We start from the raw sequence: 19,631 nt of genomic DNA, 5'->3' as shown, positions 1-19,631 counted from the left end.
CTCTGTCAGTGGAATGAGTGCTGCTCTTCTGCCGCACACATTCCTGGGGAGTTAGCGGGATATTTTGCCACCAGCTTAGAGAGGCTAAGGAGATCCTAGGGACTTACACAAACATTCACACAAACATTCACACTTTCTCTCTCTCACACATACACACACACACACACCTTGGCACTGACTGACTGTCCAGAGATAGCTTTCACCATAAATAAACTATGGTGTGAAAACACCAGTCCGCAGACAAATCTTATCTTCGGCGCCGGGAAACTCTTTCATCTTGCATAAACTTGACAACGGGATGAGGTGTGATGATTGCAATGCTGAAAATATCGGACCAGTCCACACCTGTCTAATGATGTGTTTGTAAGGCCACAGAAGCTAAAGCTGATTACATTTTTGTTATTATTTGAGATATCCTTAACCGTTAATCCTGAACCCAACCCACGGGCTGCTATTATATGTCTGCTGAGTGGGCTTGTAGTTTTTCCGCCTGGGGGCTTCGAAGGTACTTGCCTTCCCAATAACCTGCCGCAGGGTGGCGTTATTGCGCTTTACGTAAAACTACACAACTTTTTAATACGTGCTCTTCAGCTCAAACACTTCCACCTTTAAAGCTAATATTTAGGCTTATAGATGTATCATTCCAACTCAATGTTCAACACTTTGCAAATAGACAAATAGATAAACTAATCCTAACCATGGGGTTTTTAGGCTCGACTAACCACAGTCTCTATTGCTACGAGATGGAATTCCTCCAGAGCCAATCAGCGGTCTCGTAACTGCTCCGTATGTGTGGCGGTAATGTTGTGGATTTTGTTGCCTCCTGTGTTTGTCAGGCAGGAAAGGGGAGATTTGGGACGAGATTCTGCGGAGTAGCTCGGCTGGCTAGCTATCCGGTCTCGGTGCACTCTGCCACACCATTACGGCCTTGAGAGCCACCCTGTCACATCTGCGGGGGGAACATGGTGGTTCTAAAGATTCGAGACCAGGTGAGTTGCTACTACTAGCACGCCACTTGCTGGCTAACTGAGAACTAGCTTGCAAACTACTAACTGGGCTAGTGCAGCTCGCTAACGTTAGCTAGCTGGACACAGCTAGCTAGTTAAAGAAGGGGACGTATCGTTAGTTGTCTAGTTAGTTAGTTAACTAGCTAGATAATTAGCAGAGTTGGGTTGATTAGCCGCTAGCTACTTGGTTAGCAAGCTCAAAAATTGTAGCTTGCCTGGTGTCAGTAAAGTTGATGGAAGCAGGTTAGCTTGCTTGCAACTAGCAAGTAACTAACGCTAGATAACTCGCTAGTGGTAGCGTGCCTTTTGCTGTTGAAAAATATTTGGGAAGCTGGCAGTGTACTATATTATGTAGTTTGTTCGTGCTTGGAGCTTTAAGGCTAACCAATTGTTTCTCAACCTGTTGATCTTGCCACATCCCTTTACTGTTTTTAAGCAACTAACTAGATTCACGAGACAACTCTTTTTTTTAATTCAGGGTAATTTGGTTAGTTATATATTGTGATGGGTATTGTAAAAGTACAGTTAATGGGTCGCGTTGCTTGCTACTTTCGATGGAAGTCCCCAATAATAGTTAAAGTATTTCCACCGTGAAACGGTCAGCGACTTTCTACGGCCTGTACAGTGTCAGGCTTCATTCAACAGCAACAGGTGAGGCTGTCACCATCACTCCACCATGTGGAATGAGTTGGCTTAATATATGTCAGTCCACTGCCCACTCGTCTCTCACGCCTTCTCAGTGCCAAATTGATCAGTCGGCCTATTTAACTTTTTTCTTATCTGACTGCATTTTCTTTTGTCTGACTTCTTTGAATAACAACTATACATTTTTAAGAGCAGACCTTTATAATACATTGATTGACAGATGATGCAAGATACTGTGTTTATAGTGCCAACAGCTGTGGTTGGGTAAAGTGCACTCCTCCGTCATTAATTAGGGCTCCAAGTTTAGAGTGTGACAAAAGCACGTGCGCACACACACTCTGGCATGTGCAACACTGTCACATGCAGGGCTATGCCTAAAGACCTATTGGCTACGGGATTGTCCAGTTTAAACGGAAGAGGGGTTGGTTGACACAAAATCATCTGTATTGTTTTACGGTGTCGCTCATTGACAGAACTAGACAAGGAGACGAAAATAGCCTCTCTAAACGGCGGCTTGAGAAGAGGTGATGCAAGCGTGTCAGAGTTTTGTGGATGAGGAGGAGGAGGGGGTAGAAGGCTGTGTATGATTACAAGTAGCTACTTTTCTCTCCTCTAGAGGGAGTCTGATAACCACAGATAGGCTTAAGCCGAGCCTGATTAATCACTGTATCAGATGTCTTCTAAACCCCTTTCTCCATCTCACTCTTCCTCTCTCTTCTGCCTGAGATATTGTGCTTTTTAGGACAGCTGAGCACAAAAAAAAATATTCGAAAGATCTCTTTTTCCTCTGTGTAATCCTTTAGTCACTAAAGAGGTGGGCAGAGGGAAAGCATTATTAATCATTGTGCATATTTTTTTTGCCTGTGTCAACTTGTCTGATAAATAGATAGTTGAATTGTATTGAAAAATGTAGACCTAAGTTGTAGACACATTTCCTGAGTACAGATACTTGAAGCCTAACCAAGTTCCTAAATTAATATGAATAACCTTCACTTTCATACTTGCCTTCATGTTACTACATACCAGAGCTGTGTGTCTCAATGTCAGGGACATGGGGTCATGTTACTTACATGACTCCCAATGGGTAGGGTTAGACTCTAACCGTTAGAACAAGGGTCATGGTCGTCCTGCAAAACACTCACATTCAAAGGGGCGTGTGTGTGACCCTGAGAGAAAGTGAGTGTGTGTGTGTGTGTGTGTGTGTGTGTGTGTGTGTGTGTGTGTGTGTGTGTGTGTGTGTGAGAAAGGGGGAGCGAGAGAGAGAGCGAGAGAGAGAGCGAGAGAGAGAGCGAGAGAGAGAGCGAGAGAGAGAGCGAGAGAGAGAGCGAGAGAGAGAGCGAGAGTGAGAGAGCGAGAGAGCGAGAGAGAGAGAGCGAGAGAGAGAGAGAGAGAGCGAGAGAGAGAGAGAGAGAGAGAGAGAGAGAGAGAGAGAGAGAGACAGAGAGAGAGACAGAGAGAGAGACAGAGAGAGAGAGAGAGAGAGAGTACATGTTGCCCCTTGTTTTGGTCCCCCTGATGCAGTAGTGTTATGTGAGGTTCTCCCACTCAGCAGAAACACAGCAGGTATTTTAAGCCCACTGCCTAAAAGCCTCCATGTTGAATCCCCATACCCATTTGTCCTGAACTGAACACTGCTTTATTGAATTACTCTTTTATAACATGCTTTGAGTAGTGTGTTCTGTGGTGTATGCTGAAGGAATCCTCTTGGTTGATGGTATTGGGATGGGTAAGAGAAGCATGTTTACCCAGTGTGTCATTACCTTCAAAACACTTCCCATACACATAAACTTCCTATCCTGGAAACAGATGCTGTGGCTGTGAGTATAGCTTTGAATGGGCTCTAGCTATATACAGAGCCAAATTTAAGTTCTGGTTTTGGATGAACTTTTTTTCATGCTTTCTTTCTTTCTCATTTCTTTCTTTCTCTGTCTCTCTCTCTCTGTCTCTCTCTCTCTGTCTCTCTCTCTGTCTCTCTCTCTGTCTCTCTCTCTGTCTCTCTCTCTCTGTCTCTCTCTCTGTCTCTCTCTCTCTGTCTCTCTCTCTGTCTCTCTCTGTCTCTCTCTCTCTGTCTCTCTCTCTCTGTCTCTCTCTATGTCTCTCTCTCTGTCTCTCTCTCTCTGTCTCTCTCTGTGTCTCTCCCTCCCTCCTGTCTCTTGCTGGGTCCTCAGGCCGTGTTGTGTCTTGCATATGAAGGGGGATTGGCACACACCGCTCTTGCTAGCTGGCCGAGCATTCTGGGGGCTCGTTTGTTCCAGTTTTTTAATGAGGAACTCGGGAACTCTTGAAGCTCTGCCACCAATACCCCAGTGAGAGACACTGATGTTATCTGCCAGACACACACGCACACACAACCATCCTGGCATAATTCTCTCTAAGTTCTAGAAGAATATGGGTCTCTGGTTGTTCACTGTGTTTCTGAGAGTACTCGGAGGGCCCCAGTCTGGTCAGCAGAAACCACACCAACTATTGACTCTGTCCCCGCTTGCCTTTATTCTTCCACCTGTCATTTCTCATTGGTCTTTTCGAGGGTGACTTTCCCGAATGTTCTAAAGCACCAATTGGCTTATCTGACATTAGATGGCAGTGAAGATGATGCTTTCCGGAAAATCTGCACGTTTACCATCACAGACTAACATATTGAAGCAGTGTAGACTGAGCCAGCTCAGCTTAGACCATTAGAGACCTTCTCTGACCAGACGGATGACCTTGTGTCTACTGCTGACACTCGTTTGGATGGAGCTGAGCTAGGCTCTCGCTCTCTCTTTCTCGCTCTCTCTTTCTCGCTCTCTCTCTCTCGCTCTCTCTCTCTCGCTCCTCCACAACAACTCCACTGTTGTCCTCTCCTTGCCCCTCCCCCTCTACCAATTTATCCTTCATATTTCTCTGCTGTATGCACTCTGTCTATTAACTTACATATGCAACCCTCTCTCTCCCTCCCCCATGTCCTCTCTTCCTCCCCATCTCTCTTCGTTACCTCCCCCTACCTTTCCACCCCTGACGCGCTCAATACCTCTCTCATCTCCTTAGTCAACCATTCTCCCACCAACCCCTCTCTCTCGCTCTCTCTCGCTCTCTCTCGCTCTCTCTCGCTCTCTCTCGCTCTCTCTCGCTCTCTCTCGCTCTCTCTCGCTCTCTCTCGCTCTCTCTCGCTCTCTCTCGCTCTCTCTCGCTCTCTCTCTCTCTCTCTCTCTCTCTCTCTCTCTCTCTCTCTCTCTCTCTCTCTCTCTCTCTCTCTCTCTCAGTAGCCTCCTTGTACAGAGCAACACTCATTGTAGAATTGCCCACGCTAGTCACAGGGTCGTGTGTGTGTCCCTGCGCATGTGTGTGTCTGGCTGCACCGCTGCAGCGAGGATGTGTAGCTTCCTGTAGGCAAGCCTGCCCGGATCATTCTGCCGCATGTTGCTACCGCCACCATTGCGCAAAGGAATTCCCTGCTGCCGTGTGTGTGTGTGTGTGTCAGAGAGAGAGAGAGAGAGAGAGAGACACACAGAGAGAGAGAGAGAGAGAGAGACGGGGGAGCTGCCATGTAACACAGCCACTCTGGAGGACAGTGGGAGGACATTAGCTTGCTCTCACACCGGATTCTAACTCAGGAGCTGCAGTGTGTGGAAGACGTTGGTAGCTGTGTGTGTGTTAGAGGGAGGGCAGTGTGTCTTCTTCTTTTTCTTGAAGCGATGGTGCTTCAGGATTGTGCGTGTATGTGAGGAGTGTTGTGTGTGTGTGTGTGTGCATGCGTGGACAAGCCCGCACCGTGTGTGTGTTTGTGTTCCTGATGCGGTCTGAGCGTGCGAGTCGTGTGTGTATCGTGGTGTTGGAGGAGGTGGAGGAGGACGAGCCCTCGCCCCCACCTCACCCAAACACCTCTCTGGACCGCAGATCCCATCATGCACCACGCACAGCTCCCACACAGGAAGACAAGGTGAGATATACTCTTGAGCCCCCCCCCCCCCCCCCTTTTCTGTTTGGTTCTGCATACGTTCAGCTAAGGTTTCTCAGTGGTTTGCTTTGGCTGCGGCTTGCGTAGCATATGGCTAGGCCCAGCGTGTTGCACCACAGCTAGCACAGTGGGTGAACTCCTGTGAAATAACCTTCTGTTAGTCTTGGGGAAGATTGCTAGGGGAGTCAGGGGTTCCATTCCAGCTTAACGTTTCTCCCGAGCTTTGATGCTAGCCCCCCTTGTAAAGAATGCAGCCAGGCAATATAGCGTGCACATTACTTATAAGCCATGGTGCTCAATATAGCACCAGAGTAATCACAGATAGAGCCTTGTCCGGAGGATCTGAGAAGATTGCTTTGGTGATTCGTCAGTCGAGCTTTGCATCCTTCTGCGTCGACAGAGAGAGAGACTACGAGATCCAGCTGGTTCCTGATGACAGGATTAGTATTGTTGGTTCATGCCTCCCCTGTGTTCCCTCCTATAGTTCTTAGTTATTAGGCTCTAATAGGCTCGAGACACATGCAGACATGCCCTGTAGTTACAGTTATTTCAGGGGAGCTGGGGGCAGGAGACGGGACTGAGAGAGACTGCTGGGAAGACTGCCGGGGTCTGAATGGAATAACTGTTATCTATCTTTACAGCCAGCCACCCCCCACTGGGACGGAGTGTGTGAAAGGCTTGCGTCAATTTTAGCAGCCTCGAGGTGTGTGTGCGTGCGTGCATGTCAGTTAAGGCATATTGTTTACAAACTGCAATCCGTATCAGGCACACCCCCCACACACACACACATTTTTGACTTTGGTAAGCATGGCCCAGTGAGGGGGAGCGTGTCAGTGCAGCTGGTCACCAGCCCTCACACCTCCACCCTGTCCTGTCATCATGTGAGCACATCCTGATGAGCTGGAGATGAGCTGAAACGTCATCAGTGGAGCGGATTCTCTCTGTTGTTTCTGCTCTGTCTCTCTCCCTCCCTCCCCCCATCTCTCCCTCCCTCCCCCTGTCTCTCCCTCCCTCCCCCTGTCTCTCCCTCCCTCCCCTTGTCTCTCTCTCCCTCCCCGTCTCTCCCTCCCCTTGTCTCTCTCCCTCCCTGTCTCTCCCTCCCCCTGTCTCTCCCTCCCTCCCCCTGTCTCTCCCTCCCTCCCCCTGTCTCTCCCTCCCTCCCCTTGTTTCTCTCTCCCTCCCCGTGTCTCTCTTTCTCCCTTCCCGTCTCTCCCTCCCCGTCTCTCCCTCCCCGTCTCTCCCTCCCCCTGTCTCTCCCTCCCCCTGTCTCTCTCTCCCTCCCCCTGTCTCTCTCTCCCTCCCCCCGTCTCTCCCTCCCTCCCCGTGTCTCTCTTTCTCCCTCCCCGTGTCTCTCTTTCTCCCTCCCCGTGTCTCTCCCTCCCTCCCCCTGTCTCTCCCTCCCTCCCCCTGTCTCTCTCCCTCCCTCTCCCTGTCTCTCTCTCCCTCCCTCCCCCTGTCTCTCTCTCCTTCCCCGTCTATCTCTCCCTCCCCGTGTCTCTCTTTCTCCCTCCCCCTGTCTCTCTCTCCCTCCCTCCCCCTGTCTCTCTCTCCCTCCCTCCCCCTGTCTCTCTCTCCTTCCCCGTCTATCTCTCCCTCCCCGTGTCTCTCTCCCTCCCTCCCCCTGTCTCTCTCCCTCCCTCTCTCTTGTCTCTCTCCCTCCCTCTCTCCTGTCTCTCTCTGTGCCTCTCTCTCTGTCCTGTTTCCTTTTTTTTTATAACAATTTTCTCCGTGTGAACACAGCCAGGTTCCATGGGTGTGTTTGCTTGTGTCAGCACATAGGGACCAGGTGTGAGCTAGTAGGTGTGTTTGGGTGAGGGCAGGGCAGTGTTTCTCTCCTGTCGCCCTGCAGCTGTTGCTACTGACAAGATCTGTCGTTAAACGTGACCCCACACCTGCTGCGTTTTACAACACCTCTGTGACTTATGGCCTCTTTCTTCCTCCCTTGTTTTTTTGATTTCCTCTCTCTCTCTCTCTCTCTCTCTCTCTCTCTCTCTCTCTCTCTCTCTCTCTCTCTCTCTCTCTCTCTCTCTCTCTCTCTCTCTCTCTCTCTCTCTCTCTCTCTCTCTCTCTCTCTCTCTCTCTCTCTCTCTCTCTCTCTCTCTCTCTCTCTCTCTGTCTCTCTCTGTCTCTCTCTGTCTCTCTCTGTCTCTCTCTGTCTCTCTCTGTCTCTCTCTGTCTCTCTCTGTCTCTCTCTGTCTCTCTCTGTCTCTCTCTGTCTCTCTCTGTCTCTCTCTCTCTCTCTCTGTCTCTGTCTGTCTCTGTCTCTCCCGCTCTCTCTCCCGTAGCCGTCTCTGCTGAGAGCCATCTTCAATGTGGACCCAGACGAAGTCCGCTCCCTCATATTCAAGAAGGAAGATGTCAACGTGCAGGTACAAACACACACACACACATCTGAAACAGCCCCAAACTCACTGAGTCACGCATCATGGGGGTGGGGCGGAGCGGAGCGAGGGTAGTAACCTCAGCCCACCAGGCAGACATTGATGTGGGCACATATTGATTGACTGATTGGCTGTCTGAAAGTGCTGTCTGGCAGAGTGAGTACACCCGCCCCCCTCGCCTCTCTGGTTGTTCATGTACACAGTAGTGTCTACCCTCGTTAGAACGCTTTAAACAACCTAATGGTTTATGTTAGGACACAGCCCTCCTCGCTGCTCCCGTCACATTACCTAACACCCTCCCTCTCACTCTCTCTGTCTCTCTCTCTCTCCTCCATCACTCTCTCTGTCTCTCTCTCTCCTCCATCACTCTCTCTGTCTCTCTCTCTCCCTTCATCCATCTGTCTTTCTCTCCTCCAGTCTCTGCCCCGCCCCCTCTCTTCTCCATCCTGTGGGTTTAGAATGCTGGGGTCATCATAGTTGTCTCCCAGAGTCAGCAACATTGGTTCTGGCCAATCATGGGCTGCCAGCCTTGTCATGTGACGTTGTTTATGGCTCCACTTTCCTGATTGCCCTCCGGTGCTCTGACAGAACAGGGCATGGAAAGAGGGGGGGGGGGGGGCTAGAGTGGGAGGGGGGGGGGGGGGGCAAGAGAGGACAATGGATGGATAGTCTCACTGAGAGAGACAGACTGCTCTCTCCATCTTCAAAAAGCCAATTGCACGCTTAGTTTGTTCCACAGATGAAATGATTGAATGGAACAGAAAGTTGATCCGTGGTTGGACCACGGGGGTGGAGGGCACAGACATCACAAAGAGACACAAGAGATTCATTGGATAGCGGGGGAGTAAAGGACCAGAGCAGAGATGGAGGGCGTGAGAGAGGAGGGCTGAAAGGATGATGAAGGGACGTCCCTCCTCCCTGGTCTCATGTTCTCTGTGGCTCCACTGACGTCTCGTGGCCAATCGATGTGTGTTTTACTGCCTTCAATTCATCTCTCTGGATGCTACGGGTAAAAGCCCTGTTTGCGTCGCGACCAGTGAGAAGCAATGGTGTTAAGTGTGTGTGTGTGTGTGTACCCCCCCCCCCTCCCCAGGACAATGAGAAGAGGACCCCCCTGCACGCTGCTGCCTACCTGGGAGACGCTGAGATCATCGAGCTGCTCATCCTCTCAGGTAGCCTGACGCTGCTAACCACCCTGCCTCACTGCCACCACCCTGCCTCACTGCCACCACCCTGCCTCACTGCCACCACCCTGCCTCACTGCCACCACCCTGCCTCACTGCCACCACCCTGCCTCACTACCACCACCCTGCCTCACTGCCGCCACCCTGCCTCACTGCCACCACCCTGCCTCACTGCCACCACCCTGCCTCACTACCACCACCCTGCCTCACTGCCACCACCCTGCCTCACTGCCACCACCCTGCCTCACTGCCACCACCCTGCCTCACTGCCGCCACCCTGCCTCACTACCACCACCCTGCCTCACTGCCACCACCCTGCCTCACTGCCGCCACCCTGCCTCACTGCCGCCACCGTGCCTCACTGCCACTACCCTGCCTCATTGCCGCCACCCTGCCTCACTGCCGCCACCCTGTCTCCACCCATCCATATTGACCTTGCCCTGGTTCAGCCCACACTCATCCCTCTAACAGCTGTCCTCCGACACCAGAAAGTTCGACCCCTTAACCCCCAACATGTATGGTCGGGCGACTGGATTTTAACTGTTGATCTCAGCCGCCGATAAAGGGGGAGGGGGTTAGCTGTTGCTCAGCAACGTGATAGGACGCAGAACAGGTGCAGCTTGGCTATTTTAACCCCCCGCCCCCCTCAACAGATGGGCCCCCAAACCTCGTGGGACATTTCCCCTGGGCCTCGGGGCTCCTGGGGCGACCCCCACCCCCCTACACATTTAGAGTCTCCATGGAGCAGGGCAGTCCAACTTTTATTCAGTTTCTCGTAAACTCCCCCTCTCTCTCTCTCTCTCTCCTGCTCCCCTCTCTCCACCAGGAGCCAGGGTAAATGCCAAAGACAACAAATGGTTGACTCCTCTTCACCGAGCGGTAGCTTCTGGAAGCGAGGTACCACACACACACACACACATGCATTCACACACGCACACATTCACACACATGAAATGGACTCAAAATACACCCAATGAGACGGTCTCCCCCCCCTCCCTCCCCCAGGACGCCGTGGCGACGCTGCTGAAGCACAGTGCGGACGTCAACGCCCGCGACAAGAACTGGCAGACGCCGCTCCACGTCGCCGCTAGCAACAAGGCGGTGCGCTGCGCCGAGGCGCTGGTCCCGTTGCTTAGCAACGTCAATGTGTCAGACCGGGCGGGGCGCACCGCCCTGCACCACGCCGCCTTCAGCGGACACCTCGAGGTACACACACACACGCTGTAGAATCTGGTATGTCAGCGTGTGATATTACATTGATATGTAATGTGTGTGTGTGTGTGTTTCAGATGGTGAAGCTGCTGCTGTCCAGAGGGGCCAACATCAATGCCTTTGATAAGAAAGACAGGAGAGCGATCCACTGGGCAGCCTACATGGGTGAGACTAGGCAGAGTGGAACACACACTGTTCTATCTGTTCTATCTTCCTGCTGTGGGAGAGAGAGTCTTACAGGCAACCCTCCCTCTGTCTCCCCCCCTCCCTCTGTCTCCCCCCCTGCCTCCCTCCCCCCCTCCCTCTGTCTCCCCCCCTCCCTCTGTCTCCCCCCCTCCCCCCCATCCCTCTGTCTCCCCCCCTCCCCCCTCCCTCTGTCTCCCCCCCTCCCTCCCTCCCTCCCACCCCTCCCTCCCTCTGTCTCCTCCCTCCCCCCTCCCTCCCCAGGTCACCTGGAGGTGCTGAGGCTGCTGGTGTCCAGCGGGGCAGAGTTGAACTGCAAGGACAAGAAGGCCTACACTCCCCTGCACACTGCTGCCTCTAGTGGCATGGCTAGCACAGTGCAGTACCTGCTGAGCCTGGGGGTGCAGGTACACACACACATTCACACACACTCTCACACACACAAACAATATTGTTTTTCTCTCTCACACACAGATTGACATGTACATTAACACCTTGACACTCTAACCTCTCTCTCCCTCTCGCTCCCTCTCTCTCCTGTTTCTCTATCTCCCTCCCTCTCTTCTTTCTCTCTCTCCCTTTCCCTCTCTCTCTCTCTCTCTCTCTCTCTCTCTCTCTCTCTCTCTCTCTCTCTCTCTCTCTCTCTCTCTCTCTCTCTCTCTCTCTCTCTCTCTCTCTCTCTCTCTCTCTCTCTCTCTCTCTCTCTCTCTCTCTCTCTCTCTCTCTCTCTCTTCTCTCTCTCTCTCTCCCTCTCTTTCCTCTCTCCCTCTCTTTCCTCTTTCTCTCTCTCTCTCTCCCTCTCTTTCCTATTTCTCTCTCTCTCTCTCCCTCTCTTTCCTATTTCGCTCTCTCCTCTTTCTCTCCCTCTCTCTCCTCTTTCTCTTTCTCCCTCTCTCTCCTCTCTCTCTCTCTCTCTCTCCCCCTCCTTCTCCGTCCCTCCAGATAAACGAGCTGAACACGTATGGAAACACAGCCCTGCATGTTGCCTGCTACAACGGTCAGGACGTGGTGGTGAACGAGCTGATCGCAGCGGGCGCCAGCGTCAACCAGGTGTGCTGTTACTGCAGTCATGCATTCACAATGCTTCTATCCAGAGCCGTGTACAAGGGGATTCGAACCTGGGAACTCTTGATATGCTGGCAAATACTGTCTACCGCTAAGCTATAGACATTGTTACAAGCAACAGTGTGTAAAAGTGCATTGTGTGTGTGTGTGTGTCCGCTCCCCAGGTGAACGAGAGGGGCTTCTCAGCGCTGCACTTTGCGGCGGCGTCCCGCCAGGGGGCGCTGTGTCTGGAGCTACTGATGAGCAGTGGAGCTGACGTCAACATCCGGGTCAGACCACACACACACACACATCCGGGTCAGACCACACACACACACACACACATCCGGGTCAGACCACACACACACACATCAGACCACACACACACACATCCAGGTCAGCTGGCCTGACCACACACACAGAAACACTCGCTCCTTCCCGAGAGCAGCTTGCAGCCTGGAGGTGTCAGTCCTCCCCCCGTCCCCCCGTCCCCCGTCCCCTCCATCCATATGTCTCATCACCAGAGGCCAGCCAACCCCCCCCAGCCCTAACCCCAAATCAGGGCTGACTCTCTCTCTCCATCAGAGTTCAGCGTGACTGCAGGCCTCAGGGTACTGGGATGACCACAGCTTATAGGACACTGCCTGGGTTAGACAGGTTAAGCAGAGGTTCACCAACACAAACTTAGAATATACAATGATACCTCAGTTAAATCATTCATACTCTCTGTCTCTGTCTACCTCTCTGCCTCTCTCTCTCTGTCTCTCTCTCTCCCTCTTTCTCTCCCTCTCTCTCTCCCTCTCTGTCTCTCCGTCTCTGTCTCTCTCTCTCTCCCTCTCTCTCTGTCTCCTCAGAGTAAGGATGGTAAGACTCCTCTCCACATGGCAGCTGTCCACGGTCGTTTTTCCCGCTCCCAGGCCCTCATCCAGAACGGTGAGCCCCAGGCCTGTCCAGACCCCCCCCCCCCCCCCCACTGGGCTGTACCCCCTCCCCCGCAGGGTCCTCACCCAGGGGCGTGTGTGTGTGTGTGAGCAGGAGCAGAGGTGGACTGTGAGGACAGGAACAAGAACTCAGCGCTGCACATTGCCGCTCGCTACGGCCACGAGCTCATCATCAACACGCTGATTAACAACGGAGCCAACACCGCCAAGTGAGTCTCACACACACCTACCTCTGCAGGTTGAGGCTATCTGGTGAGGTGGGCTGGCTGACAGTGACTCCTCCCTCTGTAGGCGGGGCGTCCACGGAATGTTCCCCCTCCATCTGGCGGCCCTCAGCGGCTTCTCTGACTGCTGCCGGAAACTGCTGTCCTCAGGTACACACACACTAACACACATACGACGACACTAAGGACATCCACCAGCATTATCATAACTGGGATCCATATATTTGTTGATGTTATTGTTCATTTTCCTGGGTGACATTTGATCAGGCTTTGACATAGACACCCCAGATGACTTTGGAAGGACCTGTCTACATGCAGCTGCGGCCGGAGGGTAAGTTCGAACCCCTTCCTCTCTGTCTCTCCTTGTTCCATCTATCCGTCCTCTCCTGGTTCTCACTGCTGTGTGTCTCTCGTCAGGAACCTGGAGTGTCTAAACCTGTTGTTGAACACAGGAGCAGACTTCAACAGGAAGGACAGGTTTGGAAGGTGAGACTCTCCTGTATATCTTATGGGAGTCAGGTGGCTGAGCGGTTAGGCTATTCGGTTATTACTAAGAAGGTTGCCGGTTTGATTCCCGGAGTGCTAAATGACCTTGGGCAAGGTACTTCACCCTACTTGCCTCGGGGGAATGTCCCTGTATTTACTGTAGTCGCTCTGGATAAGAGCGTCTGCTAAATGACTAAATGTAAAATGTAAATATCGCTGTGCTGTTGTTGTTTTTGTTAGCAACAGCAGTGTTACACACCAGGGCTGACCACATGCTCTTCCTCTTGACCCCTGTGTGTGTGTGTGTGGGTGTGTGTGTGTGTGTGTGTGTGTGTGTGTGTGTGTGTGTGTGTGTGTGTGTGTGTGTGTGTGTGTGTGTGTGTGTGTGTGTGTGTGTGTGTGTGTGTGTGTGATGTGCAGGGCCCCTCTGCACTATGCGTCTGCTAACTGTAACTACCAGTGTGTGTTTGCCCTGGTGGGCTCTGGGGCCAGTGTGAAGGAGCTGGACGAGCGAGGCTGCAGCCCCCTGCACTACGCTGCTGCCTCCGACGCTGAGGGCAAGTACGTCACCACAGGGGGGGTGAGAGAGAGAGGGGGGGTGAGAGAGAGGGGGGGTGTGAGAGAGAGAGGGGGTGTGAGAGAGAGGGGGGGTGTGAGGGGGTGAGAGAGAGGGGGGGGTGAGAGAGAGGGGGGGGTGAGAGAGGGGGTGAGAGAGAGGGGGTGAGAGAGAGGGGGTGAGAGAGAGAATTTGAGCATGTCCCATCTGGTTTCTTATTGGCTGTTGGTGTGTGTCAGGTGTCTAGAGTACCTGTTGAGGAACGATGCCAACCCCGCGGTCCGAGACAGAGAGGGCTACAGCCCTGTTCACTACGCCTCGGCCTACGGACACACACTGTGTCTAGAGCTGGTGAGAGCTAGCACACTGCACAGGGTCAGCATGCAGAATACATGAACACAGCACATTGGACACTGGGCGTACACAGCAGAACTCTACCAGCTCTGCCGCACGCCACCATTTATATCACCGACACAATGTGGCATTAAATAGGAACTATTGACTTAGTCTCAGTGTTAAAGCTGCTCGTGTACAAACAGACTTTCTAACTCTGTTTTCAGATGACCAGTGAAACGCCCCTGGATGTGGTGAGTACATCATCGACCTCTGTGTGTTGGACTGGTGGTTGCTGTTCTGATGCAGACTGTATGTCATTTGTCTTAAACCCTGGTGCTCAGGTCCCACTGTCCTGCATGTTTTAGATGTTTCCCCGCTCCAACACACCTGATTCTCTGACTCTCTCATACGGCACACCAGCCCCATCTGCTGGGCTAAAAGTGTCCCTGCAACATGCTGAGCTTGTTCCTCCTCCTCTTCCTCCTCCTCCCTCTGCTCCTCCTCAGTTGATGGAGATTCCAGGGACAGACGTCCTGAACGACTCAGACAGCCACGCACCAGTCAGCCCTCTACACCTCGCAGTGAGTGTGTGTGTGTGTGTGTGTGTGTGGGGGTGTGTGTGTTGTTTGGTGAGTAAAACAAGAAGAAAATGTTCTTGGTCCCCATAAATTCCAGTGTTGTTTGTAGGGGGATGAGGGTTAGTGTTAGAAAGACATTAAGGGTTGGGGTGAGGAGATAGGGATATGGTTAGGGTTCGGTCCCCACGGGGGTCAGATGGCTGAGCGGTTAGGAAAGCGGGCTATTAATCATAAGGTTGCCGGTTCGATTCTCGGCCGTGAAAAGTGATGTGTCCTTGGGCAAGGCACTTCACCCTACTTGCCTTTGGGGGGAATGTCCCTGTACTTACTGTAAGTCACTCTGGATAAGAGCATCTGCTAAATGTAAATGTAAGAATAGCAATACCTGGTGTGTGTGTGTGTGTGCTCTCCCTGCTCCCCACCCTCCCTGTGTGTGTTGACGTGCTGCTGTGTCCAGGCGTACCACGGCCACTGCTCCGCCCTGGAGGTGCTTCTGGGCTCCCTCCTGGAGGTGGACGTGAGGACCCCTGAGGGCCGGACCCCCCTGACCCTGGCCTCCTGCAGGGGCCACTCTGAGTGCGTGTCCCTCCTTCTGCACCACGGAGCCTCCCCTGTGGCCAGGGACTACGCTCAGAAGAGAACGGCCATACATGCTGCAGGTACACACACACACACACATCTATGCTTTAGGAAGACACACACTTACATTTACATTTAGTCATTTAGCAGACGCTCTTATCCAGAGCGACTTACAGTAAAGTACAGGGACATTCCCCCCGAGGCAAGTAGGGTGAAGTGCCTTGCCCAAGGACACAACTGGCAACCTTCTGATTACTTGCCCAATTCCTTCACCACTCAGCCACCTGACTCCCATCCACTTACAGTTAACTGTACACTTACTTTCCCTGTGTGTGTGTGTGTGTGTGTGACCCTCTCTCCCACAGCCATGAACGGCCATCCTGAGTGTCTACGACTCCTAATCAGCAACACCGACACACACACTGTGGACACACAGGACACCAACGGACAGTGAGTGTGTGTGTGTGTGTGTGTTCAACTTAATGATGATCATCATTTTGTGATTGTAGATCTGTTGATGTGTGTGTGTGTGTGTGTGTGTGTGTGTGTGTGTGTGTGCAGGAGCCCCCTGATGCTGGCGGTGCTGAGTGGACACACAGAGTGTGTGTACTCTCTGCTCAGTAAAGGAGCCAACGTGGAAGCCAAAGACCACTGGGGGAGGACAGCACTGCACCGTGGGGTGAGACACACACACACACACACACACACACATACTCTCTCACACACACCCGCGTTCAATACACGTCTCCTCATGCCAGTAACCAGACCCCTGCTTCCCGTAACGCCGCTTGTCTGCTTCCTGTATCGCTGCTTGTCTGCTTCCTGTATCGCTGCTTGTCTGCTTCCTGTAACGCTGCTTCTCTGTGCCTCCAGGCAGTGACGGGCCACGAGGAGAGTGTGGAGGCCCTGCTGCAGCGCGGGGGCAGTGCGTGTGCCCGGGACAGCAGAGGGCGCACCCCCTTCCACATGGCAGCTGCCTGCGGCCACGTGGGGGTCCTGGGGGGCCTGCTGCAGGCCGCCTCCTCCTCCCTCACCCCCACGCCCATGGCAGACCACCAGGGGTACACACCCCTGCACTGGGCCTGCTACAACGGTACTGACCACGGGGAGCCCCGGGTTTACACTGCAGATGTTGGAGGGTCACTCTGCCCCTCTCTGTTACTCTGTCTGTTTCTTATTCTTTCTTGTCGTCTCGCTCTCCATCTCTCGTTTCACGTCCTCTATCTTTCACTTTCTCCTAATCTCTCGGTCACTTTGTCTATTTTTCTTTCTTTCTCTCTCTTTTTGACTTCCTCCCTCCCTCCCTGGGTGTCTGTGTGTGCAGGATATGATGCGTGTCTCTGTGTGTGCAGGATATGATGCGTGTCTCTGTGTGTGCAGGATATGATGCGTGTGTGGAGGCCCTGTTGGAGCAGGAGGTGTTCAGGAAGGCTCAGGGGAACTCTTTCAGCCCGCTGCACTGTGCTGTGTAAGAGGCCTGGTACACACACACATACACACACCTACCCACTCAGCCTGCAAGGCTAACTGTTATGTCCTCCGTGTGACGTGTGTGTGACGTGTGTGTTTCAGCATGAACGATAATGAAGGAGTTGCTGAGATGCTCATCGTCTCTCTGGGTCCCTCTATCATCAACGTCACGGACGCCAAGGGCAGGTGAGACATGCTGCTGGTCTCACACACACACACACACACACACCCCTGTACACTACACACGACGTGTGTGTGTGTGTGTGCTCCCCAGGACCCCCCTGCATGCGGCGGCGTTCTCCGACCACGTGGAGTGTGTGTCCCTGCTGCTGTCCCAGGGAGCGGTGGTGAACACGGCCGACTCCCACACACACACCACTCCGCTGATGATGGCCGCGCACAACGGGCAGACCAACGCCGTAGGTCGGTACCTGAAACACACACACACACACACACCTCCTCTTGGTTCCCGTCAGTCCGTCTGTAAAGTGTGTGTGTGTGTTGGTCTGGTAGAGATGCTGGTCAGCAGTGCCAAAGCAGACCTGGCTCAGCAGGACCACCACAGGAACACAGCCTTACACCTGGCCTGCAGCAAGGTGCTCCACACACAACCCTACACACACACACAACCCTACAGACCTACACGCACAACACTGCCTCCACAGACAGGTGCATGAAACAGGACTACTGCCCCCTCTGTCTCTGTTTCCTCATGTTTCTTGTGGGTGTCCCTGTCTGCTGCTCCAGGGTCATGAGACCAGTGCCTTGTTGATCCTGGAGAAGATCAGTGACAAGAACCTCGTCAACTGCACCAACACAGCTCTGCAGACGTACGTCCCACACACACTCTCACACACACACTCTCACACACACACACACACTCTCACTCACTTCTGGATAGGGAGAGGACTGTATAATAAACCTTGCTGCCCTCAATCTCTCTCTCCCTCCTTCCATTCATCTCTTTTCTATTACCCCCTCTCTCTCTCTCCTTCCCCCTCTCCCTCCCTCTCCCCCTCCTTCCCTCTCTCTCTCCCCCACCCACTCTCTCTCCCTCCCCCTCAGACCCCTTCACGTAGCTGCCAGGAACGGTCTGACTGTGGTGGTCCAGGAGCTGCTGGGGAAAGGAGCCAGTGTGTTAGCGGTGGATGAGAATGGTGAGTAGAGAGAACACACACACACACAATCACACACACACACACACTCTCCCCCTCCTGAACTTGTCTGTCCCCCCCCCCCTCCTCCAGGGTACACCCCGGCCCTGGCTTGTGCCCCCAACCGAGATGTAGCCGACTGCCTCGCCCTCATCCTCAACTCCATGATGCCGACCTCGCCCATGGTCACCATAGCAACGATCCCCGGGCTTGCGCTCGGCGGCGGCCGCGGGGTCGTCGATCACCACGGCAGCCGGCCGTCGAAGGGCGTGGCTTTTGACGCTCCGCCCCCCCTGAGGCCCGACCACACCTCCTGTTGCAGGCAGGACCGCCCACTCTCCATCGACGACGAGCTCAACGACTCTGACTCTGAGACTTACTGAGGACACGCCCACCCCTCCACACACAACCCCCCCCCCCACACACACACACACACACACACACAGGTGGGACCTGGACACGCCCACTATGGGCCATGGGACACGCCCACTATGGGCCATGGGACACGCCCACTATGGCCACAGCCGTTGAAAAGGTTGGCCAACAACTCAGGGCCTTAAAACAAACAGAGAGAAGCAGGGAAGAGAGAGGTCTACGGTGTCGGTCTGAAGACTTCAGAAGTCTCTTAGGTCTTTTCTTCAGGACAAAAAAAGATGCAACATCATGAGCTACGTGCTGTCATCCTTCTGACAGGCATGGCGGTCCAGTTTCTGACCGCAAGAAAAATGATTTTTTGCTTCGATTACAATAGTGTTTTGGATTTTCTGTCTCTGCTGGGCTTCCCCTGAAGACTCCTTCTACTGAGTCCCACCACGCATCCTCTGCCTTCTGTAACCGCGGCTACGCCCAGTCTGTAACCACGGCTACGCACAGTCTGTAACCGCGGCTACGCCCAGTCTGTACAGAGAGAGCAGAGGGACAATCTCAGTCCAAGGGACCAAGAGACTCAGGTGTCAGATCTAATCTCCGCGGTGACCCTCCCCCTACCTCTGTTGGTCTCATTGATGACTGAGATGGAACTGAAGCCTGGTTCATACATTTCTGATGCTGAGTTGATTCACCTGATCACTGTGTGATAGAGTGGACTTATGATTCAAGTGAGTCAGTTCACATCGGAGGCCAGTGTTGTAAGAGCTGTCGGATTAAAACAGGAGTTGATTCTCGCAGTGGAGGGATGTATGTATGAATGACTGATGTTGTTGTAGTTCTCACAGGAAGGGGGGGGGGGGGTCATTTGGATGTTAACACTAAGGCCTTTCTGTGAAGTAACTCTGGTGCAAAGCAGCTACTGCATTAGGGAGGTGCCTGTAAGGGTTGCTGCTGGACTCTACTGGCTGGCTGAACTAGGATTACGCTGGTCTGAAACCCACACTACCCTCGGTGGAGGAGCTTAACTGATCTCTTAGTTGTGGGCCGGGAAAGCAGCTCTTCTCCACTTCATGCCTGTGTTCTGTACTGGAGACAGGAAAGAGTGTGTAAATGTGTGTGCAATACGGTTTGTGTACGATACCATGAATGTGTGTGTGTCTGTGTCTTTGAGGTATGTCGGCTTTTTAGGCACATTCATGGCCACTGGTTTAACGTTCTTAAATAATACTATGTAATGGATAAATACATTTCTTTTGAAATCTTGTGTCGCTATCTCTCTGTATGTCAGATGAATGGGGTGTGTGTTCCTAGAGACAGACAAGGTCAAGAAGGTAGCAGGGTTCCT

General features: G+C 52.9%; 1 protein-coding gene across 2 annotated transcripts; it reads left to right on the top strand.

Annotated features, from left to right (window-relative positions):
• The first annotated feature begins 781 nt into the window (after nt 1-781).
• On the top strand, nt 782-19,545 carry ankrd28a (ankyrin repeat domain 28a). 2 transcript variants are annotated; one of them, XM_084696704.1, is made up of 29 exons: nt 782-989; nt 7,875-7,958; nt 9,064-9,142; nt 9,981-10,051; nt 10,160-10,360; nt 10,444-10,531; nt 10,814-10,956; nt 11,492-11,599; nt 11,779-11,883; nt 12,448-12,526; nt 12,629-12,743; nt 12,826-12,908; nt 13,026-13,089; nt 13,176-13,244; nt 13,665-13,805; nt 14,040-14,151; nt 14,361-14,387; nt 14,643-14,717; nt 15,172-15,373; nt 15,659-15,743; nt 15,855-15,972; nt 16,167-16,386; nt 16,674-16,761; nt 16,866-16,949; nt 17,038-17,186; nt 17,277-17,359; nt 17,511-17,593; nt 17,829-17,920; nt 18,011-19,545. In XM_084696704.1, the coding sequence occupies exons 1-29, from the start codon at nt 963-965 to the stop codon at nt 18,298-18,300; spliced, it is 3,165 nt and encodes a 1,054-aa protein (XP_084552830.1). In that variant the 5' UTR covers nt 782-962; the 3' UTR covers nt 18,301-19,545. The 2 variants fall into 2 exon arrangements, with proteins under 2 accessions (XP_084552830.1, XP_084552829.1); XM_084696703.1 differs by lacking the exon at nt 782-989 and adding an exon at nt 4,949-5,571.
• The last annotated feature ends 86 nt before the right edge of the window (nt 19,546-19,631 follow it).

Source organism: Hypomesus nipponensis, chromosome 4, assembly GCF_054491055.1.
Source record: "Hypomesus nipponensis isolate SF chromosome 4, ASM5449105v1, whole genome shotgun sequence".
Lineage (NCBI taxonomy): Eukaryota > Metazoa > Chordata > Actinopteri > Osmeriformes > Osmeridae > Hypomesus > Hypomesus nipponensis.
The sequence above is the reverse complement of the archived record's forward strand: the minus strand, read 5'-3'. Positions and strand labels throughout refer to the sequence as shown.

Bases quoted from the DNA above. Each gene is read 5' to 3' on its own strand.
- ankrd28a (XM_084696703.1), top strand. From the start codon at position 5,383: ATGCGTGGACAAGCCCGCACCGTGTGTGTGTTTGTGTTCCTGATGCGG. The intron at 16,387-16,673 runs GTACTGACCACG...CTGTGTGTGCAG, and splicing joins GCACTGGGCCTGCTACAACG to GATATGATGCGTGTGTGGAG. The intron at 17,594-17,828 runs GTACGTCCCACA...CCTCCCCCTCAG, and splicing joins ACCAACACAGCTCTGCAGAC to ACCCCTTCACGTAGCTGCCA.